Here is a 24,017-nt window from a genome sequence, read left to right on the forward strand (position 1 = left end):
CCCCTTATCCTTGTCTGCATTCCCTCCCGGCCCCACACAGCCGCCGACCCACTTTCTGTGTCTGTGGATCTGCCTGTTCCTGCCACGTCGTCCGAGTGACCTCACATAGCAGGTGGCCTTTTGTGTTCAGCTCTCGCTGAGCGCACGGTGTCAGGGTGCATCCCTGTGGCAGTGCACACCAGACCTTTTTTTCTTGTGAGTAATATTCAACAGAGTATTGGATAGACCACATTTTATTCATTCGTCAGTTGGCGGACATTTGGGTTGTTTCTACTCCTCGGCCGTGGTGAGTAGTTCGCGTACTTATGTCTGGGTGCACGTAGGAGTGAAATTGCGGGATCACACGGTACTTCTGTTTAACCGGTTGAGGTGAAGAACTTTTAATAGCCCCCTCAGACTTCGCAGCCTAGTTTCTAAGGCCCTCTCCACCCGTTCTTGATTTCTGCTCTTCTGAATCACAGACCCGCTGCTTCTGCCAGGCCGGGCTTACCGTTGTCGGACGAACTGTGTGTTGGGGTCTCTGTCCTCTGGTTCATGATATGCACCCCAGCTAGGATGTGGCCCAGGACAGAGTCTGCTCACACATGTATTTCTTTGAGATACACAGCATTAAAAAAAAAAAAATCAATTATTTGTGCGCACTTAAAAATCACGAGATTTCTGGGGCACCTGGGTGGCTCGGTCAGTTAAGCGTCTGGCTTTTGGTTTCGCCTCAGGTCATGATCTCGAGGTTGTGGGATTGAGCCCCGCGTCGGGCTCTGTGCTCCATGCAAAGTCTGCTTCGGTTGCCTCTCGACCATACTGTAAGAACTCTGAAGACCAGAACCCCGTGGGGCTGGGGGAGCTCAGTCATTGTTTCAGTGGGGGATGCTTTGGGCATTTGGGCTGGCACCATTGGCTGGATTGTCCTGCTCTTTGAAGGTTTAGTGTGGCTGCCCAGAGCTGCACCCCCAGGTTCTGGCTGAGAACACAAGAGTCAGACGCCTACTGAGGACAACGGTGCCTTTCTACAAGTGGGCTCCTGGCTCCGTTTCTTGCCCCACGACCCGGCTGCTCCATCAGGCATGACTTCATGTTGGGCTGCATTCAGGGCACACTGTGCCAGTCATGGCTGCTCCTGCTCGCCATCCAGCCAGCGTGAGCGAGCACCACGGGCCTGGTTGGCGCAGGTGGCTCGGGACTGGTGCTGAGGACCCTGGGTGGGCCCTGTAGGGGAGTGTGCGGGCCCAAGCAGGTCTAAACTAGGGGCCGCTTCTTTTTGCTCCTTTGAATTAGATATTGACTAGATAAAAAAGACTTATTAAATATGTGTAGCACGAAGAAGTCCGATGTAACGAACACCAGTGTACGCACCAAGCCATTTTTAAAAAAGAGCTTTATTGTGTCCTTCCCCAAATCTTACCCTATTTTCTCTCCTTTACTATTCCAGATTTTGGGTAGGTCACTCCCTTGCTTCTCTTTATTGTTTCTATGTAGGCCTGACTTCCTAGACAATATGTTGTTTAATTTTGAAGAAGACGCATACTGTGTGTGTGCGTGCGTGTGTGTGTGAGAGAGAGAGAGAGAGAGAGAGAGAGAGTGGGTCTTTTTGTTCCTTTATCCTGCGTTCAGGATAATCTCTTCAGATCTGTCTTCCATTGACTGACTCTTTTCACCTGTTTCTAATCCATAAAACCCATCCATTGAATTTCTGATTTCCAATTGCATTTTTCATTTATTGAAGTTCTGTGTACACCGGTCCTCTTATATCCCCTTTTCAGAATTAGTTTTTATGTTATCAAAGCGAGCGTGTTTCTTTCTGTCCACATTATGATTTTGTGAGTGTGGATGTTCCTGTTCTCTGCTGTCCGGTATCCCGTGGCGTGGCCGTGCAGCTGCGTCAGATGCCGGGCGTGCAGTGGTGGCAGACCGGTGAGCTCCCACTCTGCCGGAGCTTCGGGTGTGGCAGGGAGAGGACAGACGGACACCGAGTCAGTCAGCTGGGCTTGCGGAAGACAGGGCCCCCAGGAGTGCAGGCCAAGGGGTCCGTGACACCCTCTAGAAACCGAGACCTGAAGGACAGGTAGGAGTTACTGGGTGAAGGAACCAGGCCCGAGTTCCAGCTGATCACACAAGGCCTTTGACAGATGATTACTCCTCCTGCCATGGTGTCCGGCTCTCTCCGTGACGCTCTGAGTTGGCCTGGGTGTCGGCAAGCTGGCCAAGTACGACCCATGCCCTGTGCCCTGTTGTGCGTTTGAAGCCTAAGCTGTGAGACTGTGGGATTGTATGTATTTGAGTCCCTGCCGATCAGGCCTCATGCTGAGTTCTGGAGGACGCGGCGTGCTGTCGCACGTGCTGGCCCCGCTCCTGACTTGGCCTGTACTGGCCTGAGACGTTTGACTCTGCCGTCCGGGCTGGAACAGGCGTGGTGGTGGGAGCTGCCCTGCGGGATCCTGGGAGGGCGAGTGGGAGGGGTGCGGTGAGCACCGGGCTGCCACCGCGGGGCTCTGTGCCCTGTGTCCCCGGTGTCATTCTCCCTCACCCGCGCAGTGAGCCCGTCCACCTGCCAACCTACTGTCTTCGGCTTAGACACACACAGAACGGAACTCATGGTTCCCCTCCACTGGTCCTCTCCCGCCCCCCCCCCCCCGCCCATCCTTTGCGTAGGCCCCAGTTCTAGCCCCTCCCCTGGGCTCAGGCTCGTCACCGGCGGGCAGCAGCCAGTGACTTCCGATTCCACAACAGATCGTCCACTCCCTCCGGCGCTGCTGCCCCTTCAGCGCCAGCACGGTTGCCTTCCCTCGGGGCCACTGGCGACTGCGGAGCCTCCTCCTCGGGGCACCGCACAGCCACCTCCTTGGGTCACCGCATAGCTTCCTCCTCGGGTCACCGCATAGCCTTCTCCTCGGGGCACTGCATAGCCGCCTCCTTGGGGCACTGCATAGCCTCCTCCTTGGGGCACTGCATAGCCGCCTCCTTGGGGCACTGCATAGCCGCCTCGTTGGGGCACCGCATAGCCGCCTCCTTGGGGCACCGCATAGCCTCCTCCTCGGGGCACTGCATAGCCGCCTCCTTGGGGCACCGCATAGCCTCCTCCTCGGGGCACTGCATAGCCGCCTCGTTGGGGCACCGCATAGCCGCCTCCTTGGGCGGCTCGTTGCTTCTGCATCTCTTCTTCCCCCAGCGGGAACATACACCAGATCTTGTCTTTTCCTGCCTCAGATTCTCCACTCGCTTCCCGGAACATAGAACCTGGTGCCACCAGCCCCTGCCCCGCTTGGCCTCTCTGTCTTGCTCACCTTCCCATAGACCCCAACAGCCGAGCTCTTTCCTGTCTCGGGGTGTCTGTACCCGAGGGCTCCTTCAGCACAGTCTTTCCCTGGCTTTTTGCTGTGCTGGTTCTTCAGCCCTCAGAGGGCCCTCTTCTCTCTCTGTACTTTTTAATTTTTTTAAAAGATTTTCTTTATTTATTTGACAGAGAGAAAGAGCACAAGCAGGGGAGCAGCAGAGGGAGAGGCAGACTCCCCGCTGAGCAGGGAGCCCAGCGAGGGGCTCGATCCCAGGACCCTGGGATCATGACCTGAGCCGAAGGCAGCCACTGATCTGGCTGAGCCACCCAGGCGCCCCTCTTTTTTCTTTTTTTTAAGTAGGCTCCATATCTAGCACGGAGCCCAACGTGGAGCTTGAACTCATGACCCTGAGATCAAGATCTGATCTGAGACCAAGAGTCAGACACCCAACCGATTGAGCCACCCAGGTGCCCCTGTAATTTCTTTACTGACTTACTAGTGTTTTCCTTCCTTCCCACCAAAAGCCGAGGGCAGGAACCTCCACACCTGCTCGCGGCCTGCACAGCTGTGCCCTTGGTGTTGCGGTGGCCGTTGTCAGCCCCATTTAATGGTAGCGTGCAGAAACAGACCAGATGTCAGGGAACGCCCAGGATCACACAGTACTAAGCGGCACTGACACCTGCCGACGGATGCCTGGGGAGGGGCAGGAGTCTGGCCACACATCTGCCAATAAATGTCCTCTGGCCTTTGCTGGCACCAGACCCTTCCCCATGCAGATTCCTGGGAAGGCCCAGGGAGTTTGACAGCTTTGCTTAGAATGCTCAGAGACACCCTCCTTCCTTCGCTTGTTAATGCTCTGGCATAAGTCGTTTTTGTAAGCTCTCTGGCCCTGGGGGATGAGGACGCCGGCTGCAGGGTGGGTGTGCAGGGCAGGGGTGCGGGGGAGGGTGTCCAGGTGCGCATCTGGGAGGTGGGGCATCTTGCCCATTCTTTACAGCCCCTGCTCCCCCTCCTCCTCCTGTGTAGGCCGCACCAGCTTCTATGAGGAGTACGGCGTCATTCGCGACGTGCTCCAGAACCACCTGACAGAGGTCCTCACCCTTGTGGCCATGGAGCTGCCCTACAACGTCAGCAGCTCAGAGGCTGTGCTGCAGCACAAGCTTCAGGCCTTCCGGGCTCTGCGGGGCCTGCAGAAGGGCAGTGCCGTCCTGGGCCAGTACCAGGCGTATGGCGAGCAGGTTCGCAGAGAGCAGCAGAAGCCAGACAGCTTCCACAGCCTGACGCCGACCTTCGCAGGTGGGCCCTGGGGCCGCGCAGGGGCTGTCCCCCACCGGAAGCAGCTTTCCAAGTCCAGACGCCCTTTGGTTTGGGTTGGAAGAGACCTCAGGTGGGACATTCACGAGGGTGCTCGTCGCCAGGGAGGAAGGTCCTTCGTTTCTCTGGCCTTCCACGGTCTTTCAGCGGCAGCTCACCTGTTGGGTTGTTCTGGGTGAAGGGTGGTGACCCCAGTGGTGGTCTCAGTTCAGTCTGCATCCACACACGCTTCCAGAGCCGGATTCAGAGCTGGCTCCCACCTGCGGCCAGCCCCCCACCCCCACCCCGAGTGAGGCTACAGATCTGCCCGGCCACAGCCCAAGGCACCTCCGGCAGGCAGTCTCCCTGCGGCTCAGACAGATGTCCTCTCAAGCCATGCTATGGACAGTTCCCCGGGCCCAGAGCGTTCCCGGAGAGGGCTGGCCCCCTAAGGCTGCAGGTAATAAATTCCGCTACAAGAGCAGCGGCTGTTTATGGGGCACTTATGACGTGCTAGGCACTTGATACACGCCACCTCACGTAACCCTCGGGTGCACAAACCCATGGCACAGGTGTGATTACTACCCCCATTCAAAGGTCAGGAAACCAGAGGCTCTGTGAAGTTCAGAAACTTGCTCAAGGTCATGCAGAGATCGTACATGGGAAAACCAGGCTTGGAACTCAAGTCAGGAGTGCACCCAGCCCTTGGTTCCTACCACCATGCACCCGCCCGCTGCAGGCCCCCTTACCCGCACACCACCCTGCTGTTGGCTCAGAGCCCCAGCCCCACCCCTTCTCCGCTGTCTGGCTTACCTCGGGCACGTCTGGGTGCTCTACGAGCAGGAGGGAAGCACGGCCCCCTCCCTACCATGAGACTTCAGTTCTCTTTGCTTGGGGCAGGGGAAGGCCAGGCCTCTAAGGCGCCTCACGGGGGAGGTGGGTGTCTGAGGTGGCCCCGAGGCTGCACTTCAAGCACCGACTTGGGGGAGAAGATGCTAGAAAGGCTGAGCATAGCAAGGCTGGGGGTGCTCCAAAGGCAGTGGGCTGCCCAGAGGAGGGGCTCAGAGAGGAGAAGGGCTGGTGTGGAGGGGAGGAAGGGAAGGCGGGTGCACTGGCAAGTCCTGGGTTCTCTGTGCTCGAGTGTCACCTCCGCTGTCCCCTGTCACCTCAGGCATCCTTGTTCACGTAGACAACCTTCGCTGGGAGGGCGTCCCTTTCTTCCTGATGTCTGGCAAGGCCATGGATGAGAGAGTGGGCTATGTGCGGATCTTGTTCCGGAACCAGGCTTACTGTGCCCAGAACGAGAAGCGCTGGGTGGCAGACCAGAGCCAGTGCCTGCCTCGGCAGATCGTCTTCTACATCGGACACGGTGAGCTGGGCAGCCCTGCTGTGCTGGTCAGTCGGAACCTGTTCAGGCCCTCTCTGCCCTCTGAGAGCTGGAAGGAAGTGGAGGGCCGGCCCGGGCTCCACCTTTTCGGCCGCCCTCTGTCGGATTACTATGCCTACAGCCCCGTGAGGGAGCAGGACGCCTATTCTGTCCTCATGTCGCACATCTTCCACGGCCGCAAGGACTCCTTCATCACCACGGAGAACTTGCTGGCCTCCTGGGTTTTCTGGACCCCCTTGCTGGACAGCCTGGCCCACGAGGTCCCGCGCCTCTACCCAGGTGGAGCCGAGAGCGGGCACCTGTTGGACTTCGAGTTCAGGGGCACCCAGTTGCGCTTTTCCCGGCAGCAGCTGGAGCAGCTGGTGCCGGGCCCAGGTTCCGCTCCAAAGCCCAGCGACTTCCAGGTTCTCCGGGCCAAGTACCGGGAGAGCCCGCTGATCTCGGCCTGGCCTGAGGAGCTGATCGCGAAGCTGGCTGATGACATCGAGGCCACAGCTGTGCGGGCGGTGCGGCGCTTTGGCGAGTTCCACCTGGCGCTGTCCGGCGGCTCCAGCCCCGTGCCCCTGTTGCAGCAGCTGGCCACCCGGCACTACGGCTTCCCCTGGGCCCACACGCACCTGTGGCTGGTGGACGAGCGCTGCGTCCCACTTCGGGACCCTGAGTCGAACTTCCAGGGCCTGCAGGCTCACCTGCTGCAGCACGTCAGGGTCCCACACTACAACGTCCACCCCATGCCGGTGCATCTGCACCAGCGCCTCTGTGCCGAGGAGGACCGGGGCGCCCAGATGTACGCCAGCGAGATCTCGGCCCTGGTGACCAACAGCAGCTTCGACCTGGTGCTGCTGGGCATGGGCACAGACGGGCACACGGCCTCCCTGTTCCCGCAGTCGCCCGCCGGCCTGGAGGGCACGCAGCCGGTGGTGCTGACCAGGAGCCCCTCCAAGCCGCACCAGCGCATGAGCCTGAGCCTGCCCCTCATCAACCGTGCCCGCAAGGTGGCGGTCCTGGTCATGGGCAGGCTGAAGCGTGAGATCACCATGCTGGTGAGCCGCGTGGGCCATGAGCCCAAGAAGTGGCCCATTTCAGGTGTCCTGCCTAGTTCTGGCCAGCTGGTTTGGTATATGGACTATGAGGCTTTTCTGGGATGATGGTGCCTTTGGCCTTTGCTTGCTCCCATGCTTGCTTTCCCCTGTACTTTCCCCTTCCCCTAAGACCTGCCACCTGTCCTGGCTCTCTGGAACCTGATGCCTCAGGATGAAGCCCCCAGAGAGGAAAGGACAAGGCCTTATCCCAATCCCTTTGACAGTCTGTATCTAGTTGTGGTGGGCAGACACAGACGCAGACACAAGGAAGAAATGGAGTCTGCTCTTGAGAAGCTTCCAGTCCAAGTCAGGAGAGAAATACCCACCTTAAGAACATACCAGCAGCAGTTACACAATAACACCAGCCAGCCCAAAACAGGACAGTGTGAGAGCTCCCAACTGCAGTAGAAATGCAATGGCTAGGGTTAATCAGGGAAGTCTTCCTGGAGGGGGTGATCCTTGAACTGGCTCCTGTGGAAAAGAAGACTGTGGATAGTAGAGAGAGGGGAGCACGGGTTCCAGCAGGTACAGAGCCCACACGAAGCAGGTGCTAGAAACTGCCCAGAGACCTTGAGTTGGCTGTTTCTTCTGTCCCTGTCCTTCTTCCCGAGCCTCTGACACTTAGCCTACTGTCCTGGCCTCTGTGTGGTTGCCTCCTCCGCTCTCTCTGGGTTCCCTTCCCCTCTGTCCCTGCTGTCCCCCAGACGGATGAAGGACGGTAGCAGGAACACAGCAACAAACACTAAGAAGTTCCCAGAAATCTTGCAGCTGTTGTTTGGAGCTCCCTTTCTCAGTAGATGGACTTCTCTGTGTGGGGGGAGGCCCCCTGCCCACTCTCCCTTCTCTAGCCAACCCCCTTCGTGATACACAGTGGGCATAGATGATTCGGCCATTCCAGGGATCCCTCACTCCAGAGGGTCCTTTACGCCTCAGGGGAGGTGGGCGTTTCCACTCTCCGTAGACCCTGTTGCTTTACCAGGAAAGATCCGGTTAAGCCTTTCTGAGATGGGGACATGTCATTTGTGGGGAGAGCCGTGATGGAAATGGTCCAGACCCTGCAGGTGCTCTGATCTGATCAGACAGGAGCTGGGCCGCCAGGCAGCGCTGGCTGCCCATGAGCTTCTCAGGGACCTGGCCGGCCCCCGCCCCCCTCACACTACCCCTCGGGGGCGTGGAGCCCACCTGCTTGCTGTCTGCTGGCCTCTCCTGTCACCGCGGACACACCGACCCCCTGGGAAAACAACAGGTAGCTTCTGTTCAGAGGAGGTTGGGTGCTCTGTTCTTGATTAGCGCCGGGCCAGTAATAGTGTGTGGGGGGCTGTCTCTCTGAAATTCTTTTAAAAAAATATTTTCACACACGTAATTAGTATTTCAACTTCCCACGTCTTCGTGCTCCCAAGACAGGGCTGTAAAGGAATGAGACCCGATTTTTCCTGTGTGACTGCCTGACAGCTTGTATCAGGTGTTGATGTCACCCTGAGGGCTTTCCTTGGTGAGGGGGAGCATCGCCAAATGTATTTCTCTGCTTCTGAGTGTTGACACTTTCTGCAAGGCTATGGATATAAAGCATTCTGGGGCCTGAGCTGAGGGTTCTCTATGTGAAAGGCACTGCTGTTGAAAGTCCCCTGGCCTCCCACGACCCGTCTGGACAGGACATCTCTCCTTACACCGAGAGAGCTAACCTCGGCAAAGCAGAACGCCAGTGCCCGGGTCGGGAAGTCTCTCTCTGGGGGGGTCTGCGTTTTAGCTTTTTTTTTTTTTTTTTTGCCTCTGGGGGCCAGCACTCACGAGGGGACACGCGTGGTTGTGTGGCCACGTGGGGGCGCTCTTGCACCATCCCGGCCCTCCCTGCGCGAGCCCCTGGCCTTGAGCTCTCCCCCATGTGTTCTTCAGGAACTTCATCCTCTGTGGTTGCAACACTGACAGAAAGGGACCTCCACGCGCCCAAGAATCACTCCAGCGTGTGGGCCAGCAGGCCCTTGATGTCACCATTTCTGAATAACAGTGAGTCAGTGTGGGCCTGAGCCCAGGACCTCCCGTCTGAGAGGAGGACCTTGCCTCAGAACCCAGCCTTCATCTGTGGAGCATACGTCAGGGGCAGGGGTGGGGCAGAGGTGCCAAGTGCTGTCCTGAAGTCACACCACAGAAGTCCCCTGTGTCCCGTACTGAGAAGGAGAGTGTCAGAACTGGGCCACCGAGACTGATGGTGTTCCACCTTTCTGGACCACGATCCATGGCCAGAAGCACACCTTACCTCAGGACTCCCAGCATCACATTCGTGTGTGAGTCTGCCTCACGCACAAGTTCCGTGAAGGAATTCTTAACCTTAGAACGTGAGATACCCTCCAGTTTCTATTTTTCATGTTTGAGAAATGCTGCTTAGAACCTACTAGATTGATACATGGTTTGAAAAATGCTGCTCTAATCCAACTTCACCCCGTGTCTGAGCCGAGGGCCCGAGGTGCGGAAGGGAGCACGTGTGTCCAGCTCACACGGGGGCCACTAGGGAGCACGTTGGGACGGGAGCCTGGGCTTTCCATCCCTGCGGCTTCGTGCCGCGGGCCCATCTGGCGCAGCGAGGCTGCCGTGGCCCCTGGGGTGGGTGCTCGGCTCCCTTCCCCACGGGGTCGATGAGGCCGGCGCGACACGCTGCTCGGTCTCCTTACTCTCTCAAGCACCCTGTGAGGAAAGCGGAGGCGTCCTTGTTTACGGATGACTTTGACGCTGGAACTGAGGTTGTCCGACGACAACAGGCCAGGGTACCAGCCCCGTGGGTGCCCCCGCCTTCCCAGGGACCTCTCCGTGCCCGGAGGAGCTGTCACGGAGCGGCGGGCGGAGGCCCGTGTGCCCTCGTGGACCTGGGAGAGGTGGGCCCCCCCCCCAGCGATTTAGCATCTCTAGAGCGAGCACCTCACCATTTGTCATGGGGAGAGGACGGAGGGACTTTCCAGGTGGTTGTGAGCTAGGTTCTGAGTTTGATCTGGGAGCACAGTTCTCTGCTAACCGCAAGTTAAAATAGTCGCGTTGACCTTCCCTGCTTCTTGTTTCTCTGCAGACAGAGCTTTATTCCCACCCTGGGGCCTCCAGGCTAGCGGCCTGGGGGTGCAGAGTGCTCCCCCAGGGTCGTCTCCCCGGAGGCACAGGCCTGCTGTCCCCGGGCCCAGAACTCACTCCTGCTTTGCCTCGCGCCCTGCTTTCCCCGTTTGTACAGAGCGCTGAGGGCAGTGTGACATAGAAAGGAGGGGAGAAGCTTCCACAAGACCTTAAGGGGTGGTTTCCTGCAGTTTAGTTTTCAGGAATAACAACAGAAAAATTTATTTTCAACAAAAACACATGCAGCCTCACATAAGCACACTCTGTCAGTTTTATCCGGTTAGATTTTTATCCTAAGCAGACGGGACCCTGCAGACCTTAGGCCACTTGTGGGGAAGGTGCCTGGCGGTGTGTTCGAGAACGCACAAGGCACAGGGCCCGGGGCGCCCGTGGTGGCCGGCCAGCGCCATCCCGCCCGGCCCCTTGAAAGACAAACACGGAAGGCCGAGGGCCTTGAGAGGGCGGATCACGGCGGGGGCTGGGGGGGACGGCTCGGTTGGTCCGCCTGGCGCTCAGAGGCTCTGCGCACACAGCCGGTGTCGCCTGTTGCAAGTGTGGGTTTCTGCCCGTGTGCGCCCTGCCTGCCCTTGTTTCCCTCCGCCGACCGGTGGCTCACCCGCGCCGCCGGCTCTGTCCAGCTTCCGTCTGGTGTTTCCAGCCCGGTGCCTGAAGGGGGCGCTAGCGTGCGGCGGGGCTGGCCTATGTCACACCCTGTGCAGTCTCCATACGAAGCGACGGTCCCTTCGTGCCCTGTCAACCACTAGGGCAGAGCGCCGCCCCCGTTCAGAGCGGTCTTTCCGCCACACAGGTCTTCACCGGCTGGAGCGAGCGGGGTCTCAGCCCACCATGTGTTTCTGGGGACGTGCGGTGGCAGAGGTCTTCTCCAGAGGCGGCACTTGGTGGCCTCCAGGGGTGGGTTGTGAGCGCGGCTTCCACGGCTTGTGGCTAAGCGAGGTGCCAATTCACAAGTGCCGTCGCCAGCACAAGACAGAAACAGCAAGAGATTGGAGGAGGCATTTCGGAAATTCTAGTGATTCCGTCGGGGAAACTTCCTCCCAGGGCAGCTTCAGGAGCTCCTGTTTGCAAAGCAGACCCCTGGGGACCGTGTCTGTGCGTGACCTGAAGGCGGCCAGGGTGGGGGTCTAGGGGAATCATGTTGATTCCCTAGGATGGTCTCTGTCCCAACCCCTTGCCCTGCTCTGGGGTGTTTTGCAGGAAGTCTCTGCATCTTTTCTGTCCCTCTGGTATAGGGCCAGGCAAACACATTTTCATTTGCTGAGAGCCCAGGGGAGCATATTTGGATGGCTAGTAGTTCGCTTTGAAAGTGGAAGTGTAAACAGACACTTCATAAATTATAAACGTTACAAAACGTCGTGAGATACTTAACTAGGAAAGGACAGGACCCTGGGTTAGCTCCGATTGAGGGTCCAGAGCGCATCCAGCTCTCCGAGGTGTGACCTGTACGGTCCCCTCCTCCTGGTCCCGCAACCAAGGGCCGAGTGTAGGGCCTTGTCTCCAGCCAGGAAGGCCGAGGTGGTCCAGAGCCAGCAAGAGACCTAGATGGGGCGTGGGGCCAGCGTGGAAACCAGGGTGTGTTGCAATCGGGACCGTGTCCGGGCGGTCTCTGTCCCGTGCTGGGACACTCTGTACTGGGCTTCTGCCCGGCAAGCAGAGTGGCAGGTAGGCTCCTTTCTCAGAGGGACTGTGTCCTTTGTGTGGTGCAGTGGGGAGACTGTAGGCGTGAGCCCCCTCTCTGCCAAGCGGCAGTGATGTGCCTTGTCTTCTTGCACAAAGAGAAACTGCCCCTGGTTTTTATGGAAGCGGCAGACACTTAACGATGTCTCAGACAGTGAGACTCATTCAGAACAGAGTTTTTAAAAATGACTTTTTGTATGTCAAATGTAACATTTATTTTTTAAACAATAAAATTGTTTTGCCAAAGTCCGTGTTTTCCTTTTTCTTCTGGGAGACGGGGTGCGTGGGTTACGGACCTGGTTGTTGTGCTGTGTGTGGAGCTTGGCGGAGGGGAAGGGACAGTGAGGTCCCGAAGGGAGGACCCGCGAACGTCCCACTGCGCACACAGGGGTGTCTGGGCAAACCAGCCACATGCCATTTGCTTGAGGCCCACAGGCCTCCCAGGAGAGACCGCGGTGGGCCAGGTGACCGGATTCATGTCCCTCAGCCGTCCCCCCAGCATTGCTGGCAGACTACCAGCTGGGGAAGCCCTTGGCCGGAGGGAGACACCAGGAGGGAGCCTCCCCTCCGAAAGCCGCAGGGCCTGTTGCCATTGTTGGCCTCTGTGCCCTCTGCCTGATTCTCGCCTCCCACCTGGGTCGTGTTCCCAGGAACATAAAGATTTTGGGGGGAGTCAAATAAAACTGCAGAACCACAGGGGGTAGAGGAGCCAGAGATTTGCTGGTTGTGGGACCCAAGCAGAGTGGTGACCTTACAAGGCAGCGACAGGAACCACAGGCTCATCCGGAAGGGGTGATGTCCCCAGGGACCAAGAGGCACGGGGGGCAGACACACACCCAGAGTCCCCAGGGGAAGAAGGGGAAGGCCCGTGGGCAGTAAAGAAGGCTGGAAACCAGAGGCTGCAGTCAGCCCTTGGCTGTCTCTGCCTGGGAAGCACATGGAGAACAGGCTTCCTGGAGGAGGCGGCCCAGGGCTCGGGGAGAAACCAGTGTGGGTTTCCCACTCTCTGCCGGGATGGTGGTGGTGTCCTTACAGAAACCTGGGGAGGCAGGCTCCCCGCCTACCAACACTCGAGACATTGGGGCCCTGCTAGCGCCTGTGATGGCAGCACTGGAGAGGCACGGGTACCTGCCCCTGCCCCACCTTGGGGAGCCTCCATGTACTTGTGTTCGGGGGTCCTGGTGGGTCAAGACACCCAATGCCCACAGCTGCAGTGACTGGTTCAGGGGGACCTGTGGCCCAAGTTGGTCAAATCAGAGTGAACTCAAGGATGGGGGCCGAAACTCCCCCATGTCTCTGGCCCCCAACCTGAGGGCGAGTTGCCCTGGAGCTGGCGGCGGCCCTCTGCCCACCACGGGGAGCCTGAGAGTGAGGGACCTGGCAGAGAGCAGAGCTAAGCAGCCCTCCCCAGATTCCAGGCATGCCGGGATTCTGCCTGCCGACCATTCATTTGCGGGTGCTTCGGTTCGTGAAAATAGGGCTGTCACCCGTGGTGGGGAGTGCACAAGAGGCCTCGCAGCTGGGGGGTTGTTGGGTGTTTCAGGAAGCCCAGCAGAAACCCAGCGCTGACCCGGGAGGTGGCTGGGGCCAATCAGGAGGCCAGATCTCTCTGTCTGGGGCCAGGCTTTCATCAGCCCCGGGGAGGCCCCACCAGTGCTGGCTGGCCCAGGGCTATACCATGTTGGCTGTTGGTTATTGCTTCATCTGGGCCATTTTTCCTGATTGATCAAAGTTTTGGCAAAGCAAGTCAGAAGGGCAGAAGCCAGGGATGGGCAGATAGTCGAAGAAGCTCTTGGTGGACAAGCTCAGGAAGCGCTGGCCTAAATGTCCTTTCCTGAGTCTCCTCCCAGCTCTGCGGAACCACAGCCAGAGCCCTGGAGGGCGTCCACTTGCCTGCCGGGCCCCCGGCAGAAGGGGTCGGTGTGGCTGGGCGCCCCTGGCTGCCCTCTGTTCTCTCCCCCATCTGCCCAGATGTCCACCGAGGACCAAGACCGCAGAGGCTCTGGGCGTCTGCGGGGCAGTAAATGTGTACATGAATGGCCGGAGGGCGATCATGAAAGCCGGGCAAGAATCGGCAACTACTGAGCAGGGCCACCCCAGCAGGGGCCTGAGGGTGAGTCTCCAAGAGAGGCTCAGGAAGGTCAGCTGTGGGCCCTGAGGCTGGTGTCTGTGGGTGAGGAGAGAACAGGGCTGGCGCCCGGGACCGCGAGGCTTCCACAGGGCGCGGTTGGCAGAGCTTCTCAAAGCCAGGGTAGCCGATGCGAGAGGCCGATGGGTAGAGGACAAGGCGGGCATGGCTGAGGGGAGAGTGGCACGTGTCATCACCTCGGGGGGACACTGCGTCTCCCATGTTGACAGTGGGCTGGAGTGGCTGCAACGGGGGCCAGCGCTTATATTGGGGTGACGGGGGGCATGACAAGGGGTCAAGGTCTGCCCCCCACGCTTGGGACTTTGCCGCTTGCTGCAGGTGGAGGGCAAGGCCAGGAGGGCAGTGCGGCTGCCGGACATTGGCAGGTGTGACACCCCCACTGGGCCTCGTGGACACTGTCATCATATTTTTTGTTTGAAGAGGCATCGTTGGAAATAAAAACCACAGAACTAGGCTCATGCTACCGGTTACACCCTCCCTGCCTCTCTGTTTGCATTTATTTTTAACTGAAAGAAAAACTGATACAGAAAAGCAAAGGTAAGAACACTTGTCCCCACAGATCACCTCCACTCAGCATTAACCACTGTAAGATTTTTGCATATTGGCTTTTTTGGGGAGAAAAACAAAATAACACATGTTTTTATAAAAATAACACATTCTTGCTACAACTGAATTCTAACAGCGCCCAAAAGTACACAAACAAAATGTGAAATTAATAATAATAATAATAATAATAATAATAATAAATTCCCTGCGGTTCAATCCCCCGGAAATGAGCAACAGTGGCATTAGGTGAACTTCTTGCAAGACATGGACACAGATAGAAGAGATTAAAAATATTTTGTAAAGATAGGCTCCTTCTCTTGAAGGTAATTTCAATTTCATTAGTGCACTAATAATTTTACTTGAATTTGAAGACGCTGCTGAACTCCACATAAATACTTGGTCACACAAGACATACTGTATCCGAAAAGGTCTCTTGAATATGAGAAGTGTCTGAAAACATTAAGAGGCTGGAGTCCTCACTGGTTTTTAACGTGGCTTTTTAATTCCATGCCCCAATTTCAATTTGGGGGTCTGCTGACTTCTAAAGGTGGAGACATTGGCTCTCACACAGCTTCCCATCACCTGCCAACCCCCTGCTCTGGATTTTGGTAGCTCTATGATTTTTATCCTGCTGTTGCCCAGGGTCCCTAATTGTTTCTCCCAGTTGACTCTCTGTCTGACGTTGCCTCCTGTGGGCTCCTTGCCAAACCGCATCACACTTCTGACACCCAAACTCCCCTTCTCCCGTCCGGGAACACAGAGGCATAACTGTATCTCCTTTGTCTCCTGAATGTGCACCCTCCCTCTCTGTGCCCACTCTCATCGAGGCCGGGGCTCCACCATGTGCTGGCTGCATGCATCCCTCCGCCTGCACTTTCGGGGGCCACAGGCTGCCCACACAGCCCTGCACCACCCAGCCTTAGGGGGTCAGGCCCCAGAGAAAGGGGTGCTCAGTTTAGATATTGAGCAGCTGCTGGCATAAGGCCAGGCTCTGTTCCAGCCCAGGGCACCCCGCAGGGACCAAAGACCCTGCCTTCATGGAGCCTGTGCTTCTCATTCTCTCAAGTCCTCCCTCTCTCCTTTATTTGGGGTTCACACCCCGTCTTCACGAAACACCTCCCCCTCCTCAGCCACTTCTACCAGTTCTCACCATTCCAACACCGAGACTGTTTTGCAGGAATGCCCTCCGCACTAGCAGATTTCTTAGTGGCCTCCTAGCTACGTCCACCTGCGCTGCTCCGTTAGACGTGCCCTTGAAGGTCACTAGTGACCTCCTACTGGACACGGCCACAGCTCGGAGCTCGTGGCCACAGTAAGAGGCCACTGCCACCACGGCAGCAGCTAACGCAGCTCAGGTAAAAGACTTCACTTTGCTCATCAGTAACCAAGGCAACAAGGGGTTCCCTAACTTGCCCAAGGTCACAGCTATCAAGTGGCAAAGCCCCTAAGGTCTGTCTGATCCGAGTCAACCCCCTTAACTAGGGGGTCATCTCAGGAGCAGATGCTCCGGGAAAGAACACGCTGCCATTGGGTAAACCAGCAGCTCTCAGCCAGTGGCCAACCCGCGGCCGGGCCATCTGCACTTCCCCAGCCTCCCTCAGACCCGCGGCCCTGGGCTCCAGCTGAGAGAGGGGCTCCACTCTGGTCGCCTCTCACTTACTCTTCCCAAGAGCTTATTCCCGCTGATCACAGCAGAGAATATCATTAAGCCAGGGAGGTAGTAGGTGGGGACCATTGTCACTAAGACCTGCTGGCTGCACCAAACTCGGGGGGACTTGGTCACTGACCTTGAGAGAAAAGCAGGGGCCAGGCAGGAGGGCGACCCCTCTGTTTTCACTGCTGTCACTTCCTCCTCATTTAGCCCCTCCGTTAATTCAACTACGAGGGCTGCAAAGCTGAGGTCTCTTCCCTTCCCACTTCGAACCAAGAGGGAAAGCAATTCGTAAAGGTGAATTTTCTACCCTTTGGATTTCTAGTTATGTATAAAAATACCATAAAAACCCGTGAAATGGGAAAAATTATCCACAATGCCTGCCCACCACTCTACCTATTGTTCTCGGGTTCAGGGATGCCCCCCCAGGACAGTTTATCTTTGCCATCCCAGGCTTCTTTATGCTGCTTTATGGTAGGCACGATCATTCTCCGTGTTTCCTCATGTCTTCATAGTTGGTTTCCACGCGTGCATCACAGCCCATGGAACGGAAGCGTCCTGATGCACGTTCCTACCCCTGTCACTGAACATGGGTATTATTTCTAGCATTTGCCCTCTGGAGGTAATGCTGTAACAAGAGGTTTTTATACAGCAAAATTCTTTTAAACGTATGGAAATGAGGGGTTTAAAATGACCCAGTAAACATGACTTACTTTGTAATCGGACAACAGACTCATAGGACAGCAGTGATAACCACAGCCCAGGAAGAAAAGGAGGGGAGAGTTTGAAGGCAGGAGGAGGGAACGCTGCAGGTCAGCTGGGGTCACCTGCCGGGCTGCAGGCCAGGGAACCAGCCCCAGAAATCCTCCTTCAAGTGTTCTTGAGCCCCTGGTGCTACCCTTTGGGTTTTCAAGCCCTTGGACTCCCAGGTTACTTTTTTCCCCCGAATTGTGGTCATCACGGGCTACTTCGACCTGGACTCCTTTAGCGGCGAGTGACAGAAACCGAACTCAGACTCGAGCCAAAAGAACAAGGAGGTGCCCGGCTCCTGTCCGTGGAAGGCCCCGGATTCAGGGAAGTCAGGCCATGTCGCCAAGAAGCTGACCGAGTTCTGCTCGCTTTCATTAGGGTCGTCTGAGTCAGCAGGGACATCTACAGGACACGCAGGCAAATTGGAATTTCAGATAAAGAACGAAAATACAATTTTAGTAGACATAAATGGCCCATGCAGCACTGGGGACATAGAATAGTAAGGCATTATTTGTTGTTTATTTGAAATTCTAATTTACCTGGGTGTCTTGGGTCTAACCTGGCCAACCATACTGTGTGTGCAGACAGGCTTTCCTGCGAGGGAAGGTGGCCCCCTGCAGCTCACAGCGTCTGGACGGCCTGAGACTCCAGAGGAAGAGAGGGCGTGGGGCTCATGGCTCTGCCCGGGAGCCCAGGGACTGCTTTGGTGTGTCCAGCGTGGGTCATCGCAGTGCCTCCAACCGGGAGGTGCCTGGAGAACGCTCTCACTCCCCCTGACTCCATCGTCAGCCTCCCCCACTGCACCCCCTCTTGGATGTGGTGAGTTGAGATGTTCTCAGGCTTTGTCAACTCCTGCGTGGCTGTAGCTTCAAGGCAAACCCCACACTCCCTCTCCTCGTCAGATTCCTGCCCCGTCTCTCCTTATGGGGCTTTGGGTAGGACCCGTCTCTGAACAGATGGCTGGATGGGATGTGGGGTGTGGCTCATCCTTGGGGTGTTGCGTCAACCCGGTGGGTCGCTCCCCAAGAACACGATGGCCCCAGACCCACATGGATCCATCACCTGTGGAAAGGTTTACACGTCTCACTCGGTGCCTGTAGGTCCTTAGAAATCAGGGCAGTCTGGTTAATAGAAATAATAATTTCAGCAGTTATTCCACGTGCCAGAGAAGGAAACAGCCACCCGAAAGGTTTGCTAATTATAAAGTTATTTCAGAAGCCATCATCCCCCGAGACACCCAAACCAAGGGCCGTGTTTACAGAACCAGTGCGGCAGGCGACCTGCCCTGACGCCCACCAGTGCCGAGAGCAGAGTTACCGGGGAGACACCCGGGAGCGGCCTCCGGTCTCCAACACAGACACGGTTCCCCCGCAGCTAACTGCTAAAATTACCCTCGGTGCCTCCCACACAAGGCCTCCGCACCTTCCCCCTTCTTGGCCAGGATTTGATCCTTGCAGACATTGGGGTTTGGGACCCCGTGCGTTGCCAGGGAGGATTTTCACAAACCCCAAGACGTAGCAGAGGGGGCCAGGACCGAGGAGGTGTAGCTGCTGTCTCCTGAACTGGGCGACATTCCCGGCTCGGACGGCCGGTCCCCTGAGGCGGGAAGCCCCCTGGGCGGGACCTCAGGGGACACGGAGGCAGCTGTGGGCTGGGCTGCGGCCTCCCCTCTGAGGGCCACGGCCGAGGGCCCCTCGGCGGAAAGCTTCCCGAGAACCAGCGCTCAGGTGACTCTTCCAGAAACAGGCTTCCTTCGTCCGGACGAGGGACTCCTCTGTTGCCCTCCCTTCTCCCTCAGCGGGCTCCGGGCCGCCCTGTCCTCCCGCGCCCATCCTGGGGTTCACTCAGCAGCTCCCCTCCGGCGGGCGGGTCCCCCAGATGGCTCGGCCCGGCCCAGCAGAGCGACCCCCGGACCCCTTCCCAGGGCCTAACTTCAGGACACCTCGGCCTGCCCCCACACCCTGCAGAAAGGCCTCCCACCAGGCAGCCGGACACGTCGGCGCTCAGCTCTGCCCGGCCTTGCTGTAGCCTCATCCACCGTGTATTTATCTGTGATAAACCCTGAAGAGAGGAGGGCCCCCTGTAGGCCCTGACCCCAGCGACCCAGTGTGCGCTGAGGGGCTGCAGGACTGTGGCGTCGACCTTCCCAGCACCCCTGCACACCCACTCCACAAGGAGGGCAGATGCCGGAGGCTGGGCCCACCAGTGGGGAGGCTGATGCAGCAAGGTGTCTTCTGCTCGCCCACCCTCCATCTCTTTGCTCCCGCCTCCAGCAGCCTCCCGGCCTCCCCCCACCCAGCCTAGGCCCTGAGAGGTTGGTCTGCACAGGCTGCATCTCTGGCTCCAGCCGGATCCATTCACAGGACAAGAGTGGGGTGGGTCATTTATCACCCCAGGCGCGAAGGATGGCCATGTCCTTGAAGGGAGGTCCCCGTGCTGGTGCAGCATCGCCCCCCCCCGTGTGTCTCTCCCCTTCAGGCCCAGGCGGTGGGAACAGCCCTCCTCCCCGACCCACAGCCCAGGCCTGCCCCAGCCCCCCGAGGTTTCCACGACGGGCCCAGACCTTCCTACAGAGCTGCTTTCACAGCTCTGCTCAAATTACCCGAAGGCGTGTGCACCCAAAGCCTGGGCCCTGGGCTGATAGACCGTCCCTGGAATTTTTCTACCTGGAGCTGGTTGGAAACGGAGTGTTTTCTCCTGTGACTAGGAGCTGTTTGTGTGTTTGCCTGGGGAGCAGGCAGCCAGGGCTCCCGGCCCAGAGGGAGAAGCCAGTTAGACAAGAGGCACAGAGGGGTCCTAACATCCCTGTCGCCCAGAGGCTTGTCCCTCCCATGCCTTCGCCAGTTTTGTGAGCCTCCCAATCTCACCTTTTTTCCAGCTTAAACTAAAGGGTTTGGATTTTTGTCATTTGCAATGAAAGAGTCCTGGATAATGCAGAGTGGACAGATTGGAAACATCATTCTAAAATTAGAAATTAGAAGCCCAGTACTAGAGGGCATCACGGGGGACACAGGCAGTACACTGAGCCCTACCTGGGCGTTAGGAGGGCTTCCTGGAGGAGGAGGTGCTGAGTTGAGTCTTGAAGGATGAGTAGACATAGGCCTGGAGAGGAGGTGCGGGGCCACCCAGGGAACCCTAGGCAGGGGGCCTAAAGCAGCCTGAATGGGGGGGGGCCCACATGCAGTCCTGTGCTGCTGGAGAGGACCATCCCGGCCGTGCATGCGGACAGCAGAGGTGACAGGCCAGGCCCTCAGGTCTTAAAGCCAGCCAAGGAGCATGGACATTTTCCCAGATCGGTCCCAGCTTCTCAGACTGGGTCACCTCCAGAGTTGGGAAGACCTGAAGACACAGGACCAATGAAACACCAAATCCTAGAAAAAAACAAACAAACAACAACAAAAAAAAACCAACCACCTGCTGCAAGAATTGAACAAAAATAATATTTTTATGCTAAAACAACCCACCCTGGGCAAAAAGCGAAATTCCATCCCTTTCCACTATAAAACACGAGACTTCAAAAATATTCCCACCGGAGGTGGGTGAGGGTGCTTTGGGGGGGCCCGTTTGAGCATCACTTCCCAGGCGGAGGGGCTCCTCAAGGAGCTTCTCATGCCAGGTCTGGCTGTGGTGTGCAGGCTCCCCAGGAAGGGGGTCAGCCCTGCTGCCAAACCAGCTCACCCCCAACGTCATTCATTCCACAAACAGCGATGTGTGTCGGGGTCCCGGCTGGGAAGGAGGTGGCCGGGGCCTCCCTTTCCACACCAAGCTGTGACCTGTCACTTGGCACCCTCCCCATCAGCCCCGCAAGGGCCGACTCCTCCTTGCTATGGCCCCCGCTGCCTGGTACACAGTTGGCGCCCAGTAGGTGCTTGTCGACTCTGTCAGTGACTGGATTGGTAGCAGGTCCCCAGGCCGTGTGGCCATGGGTTTCGCGTCAGCCAGAGGCCAGTGTCTGTCGGCTCTGCCCACACCACCCGCTCCTGCCCTCAGAGGCGAAGCCGCCAACAGCGATCTCCTTTCAGGCCTGAGGCCGGGCCCGGCAGCGGGTGATGCTCCCTGCAGCCTCGGGCACATTTCTGCCCCCTCAGTAGGGTGTTGGGAGCGAGGACACGGGATCCCCACTGTCCTTGGCCTTTGCAAGACGCCTGGGAGGAGACGGCATGTTGGGAGGTGAAGAGTTGGCCCCTGGAGTCAGAAAGATTTGGGTTCAAAGCCGGGCCCTGCTGTTCGGCTGCCGAGCAATGGGGCTGATTTGACCCCCGTGAGCCCCGTTTCCTCCTTTATTAACCAGGATGACAAACCTTGCTTTCCGGGAAGGAGGCGCGGAGCCGGGGTTCAGGGTGGCCGTCGCACGAGAGACCCACAGTATGTCACGGGGGCCGGAGGCACAGCCGCAGCGGAAGCAGGGGCCACGGGCCCACCCGCCAAGCCTGTTCCTCCAACACTTACAGATCTCCTGTGTGCTGGGAGTCGCCTCCTGGGGGGGCGGTGCCTGAGACGCGGCCCTCACTCAGGAGACTCAAACCGCCTGAACCCCCCTGTTCTCAGGTGCTGCAGGTGGGGCAGGCGGCTGCAGGGCTCCAGGGCCACCAATCAGCTGTTCGGATTTCACATTCCCCACAAGTATGTGTTGGGCCCTTGGAGGACACAGAGTCTTCTCGGTGTCCTTGGAACGGAGGCCACAATAGTAGCCGTGGACCCGGGTCACCAGCAAAGTTGTCCATCTGGTAGCCCAGCCCAGGTGGGCCGCTCAGCCTCTCCCCTGCCCTCGCTTGGCCCATGTGCCTTGCTCAGTACAACTGAGGCCCCACCTCCCTCTCTGTTGCCCCAAAGTTCAGAACCCTCTGCTGGGAGGGGAGGGGGGGCGGTGCGCAGAGCTTCTCTCTGGGTCTTCGCTAGCCCCTGTGTCCTTCCCAGCTGCCCTGGGAGACAGCGCTGACCCCCCCACCCCCACAAACACACACACAAGCGCCTTCTTGCAGCCGGCCCTGCTGGGCATGGAAAAACACAGGTTGACAATCCTACAGATGGCCCTGGATTTAGCATCCGCTGTGGAGTGTCTCCCAGATGTGGCTTCCAGACAGGGCTCAGCCCCCTCTTGCTAAGCACCAGCCACCTGGGTGGTCTGGTATCTGAACCAAATCCAGAGGCTAGAAGGAGCCTGGGTTCGAAATTGCCACCAATTTCCTGAAGGTTTCTTCTGGAGCTCCAGGCAAACCCAAACCCACTGGTTGAGGAAAAAACAGATCCCTCACTTAAAACCAGATGTCAGCGTCTGTCCTGAACCAGCTCAGGGAGGTGGAAACCCCCACCCCCGCCTGCCCCCTCCCCCGCCTCTTCCTCCTGTCCCCCACCCCCCAACTCTGCAGGCTGGGTCAGCTACCACTCAGCCACACCACAGAGGAAGACCCTGTGCAAAGGAAGCTACTTCTTAGCTGGCACCTAAAAATATTGACTTGGGTTTTTTCTTTAAATAGAAAGGAAATTCAGCTCACTCCACCCCAGTTCTCCTCCTCCTGGGTTCTGAGTGGGCACCCTGGGGACCTCACCCAGACTCAGCTTCCTGGATACTGAGCAGATGTGGCGCCCGCTCTCTCTTCGAGGGGATGGAGCAATGACAGGGTGGAGGACAGGGAGGGGACTCCCTCGCTCCTAAGGGGATTCCTGGGGGCAGCTGGGAGCACCGGACTGGCATTTGGCCGATCCAATATCCCAGGGCACCCCTCCTCCAGAGAGGCACTGGGCATCCGTGGCACATAGACATCCCAGGACAAGGGTAACCAGATGACCCATAAAACAAGAAGGGGGCAGGGAGGCTCTGATGCTCAGGGCCACCTGGCTTACTGCTTAGATCCCTCCGTGGGCCTGTGTCAACCGTGGCCTGTGGCCGGGACAGCAGCTCTCCCTCTGGGTCTGAACTCTGCCTGGGATGAAAGGCCACTGGGCTTGATGGCTCTGCTCCCGACTTGGTGGCTGACTCCATACAGGTCCTTAGGCACCTGGGGAAGAGCTCCCCCAGGGCCCCCTGCTGCTGGCAGACCTGGCTAGGTGTGCAGCCACAACCATGCAGTGGAACACTCGAGAGACCCTTGTGCCCAGATGGAAGCCATCTCCAAAACAGACCGGGGGAGAGATGCAGGAGGGGGACCCGGATGGGTGTGGTGTGCCGGCCCCAGGTTAGCGTGGGCATGGCTGGAGGACACACAGGAAGCCGGCCAGATCTGGGCTTGTCTCTCGGGGAAGGTGGGGAAACTGGAGATCCCTTTTGTGCCCTTTGAAGCTCCTTTTCTTGATTTGATTTGTATTTGAATCAAAATAATACATGCAGACAGTTTTTAAAATACCAGAGGGCTACAAGCAAAACCAAACACCCCAGCAATTTCCTGCCCCACCCCCCACACCCAGTGGTAACACCCAAGAGGTGACTACTTGCAACTCTTTTTAGCCATTATTTTGAATATTTATTGCCATATTTCTCAATAGCCGGCCTATACTCCTGTTTTGTTTTGTTTTGTTTTTTTCATGTTTGACCTTAGCTAAATGTCTCAAGTCTAAGAAACTACACAAAATAAAGGTTAAGATGCAGACTTTTGAGCCAGATCACCCCGGTCCCAAACCAGGCTCTGCCACATAGGACGGTGCAACCCCCAACCAAGTTCTTTACCTCAGCCATGCTCAGTTTCCTTATCTGTAGTGGGGGTAGTAGTCTCCCCCCCCCGCCGCCCCCGGGCTCACGGGCACAGGCAGTGGCCCAGCACGTGCACGTTGGGCCTGGCACGTAAGCTCTCAGTAAGTGTTGGCCATTGACATTATTATAATTGTCATCATCTTGATGAGAACCCGCACTCTCCTCCCAACTTCAGAATAGAGTTAAATCACAGTGTTGGGGTAAGTCAGGTACTCACTGCGTCCATTATTTTGATTCCCTAAATATTGTTTACACCTGAGCCATGTAGTATACTATGGTTATATTTCCTCTCTGGTGTGTGTGTGTGTGTGTGTGTGTGTGTGTGTAGTTTCTGTAGTTAAGTATTACCTTGTCTTTCAATTCCTGTTACTAATTCTTCCCTCCAAATCTCTTTTTTTTAGGATTTTATTT

The 24,017-nt window shown here is 57.5% G+C and overlaps 1 protein-coding gene across 6 annotated transcripts in view; it reads left to right on the forward strand.

Annotated features, from left to right (window-relative positions):
• Positions 1-24,017, forward strand: part of H6PD (hexose-6-phosphate dehydrogenase/glucose 1-dehydrogenase) — a 119,161-nt gene that overhangs the window by 16,996 nt on the left and 78,148 nt on the right. For 5 of the 6 annotated variants that reach the window (XM_027604407.2, XM_027604411.2, XM_027604414.2 and 2 more), the window contains 2 exons: positions 4,299-4,568; positions 5,737-12,068. The exons of the other annotated variant lie outside the window; for it this stretch is intronic. In XM_027604407.2, the coding sequence (XP_027460208.1) occupies positions 4,299-4,568; positions 5,737-7,100 (1,634 nt within the window). In that variant the 3' untranslated portion in view covers positions 7,101-12,068. Of the gene's footprint in view, positions 1-4,298; positions 4,569-5,736; positions 12,069-24,017 lie in introns of those variants that run through there. 6 annotated transcript variants of the gene reach the window in all.

Source organism: Zalophus californianus, chromosome 4, assembly GCF_009762305.2.
Source record: "Zalophus californianus isolate mZalCal1 chromosome 4, mZalCal1.pri.v2, whole genome shotgun sequence".
Taxonomy (NCBI): Eukaryota; Metazoa; Chordata; class Mammalia; order Carnivora; family Otariidae; genus Zalophus; species Zalophus californianus.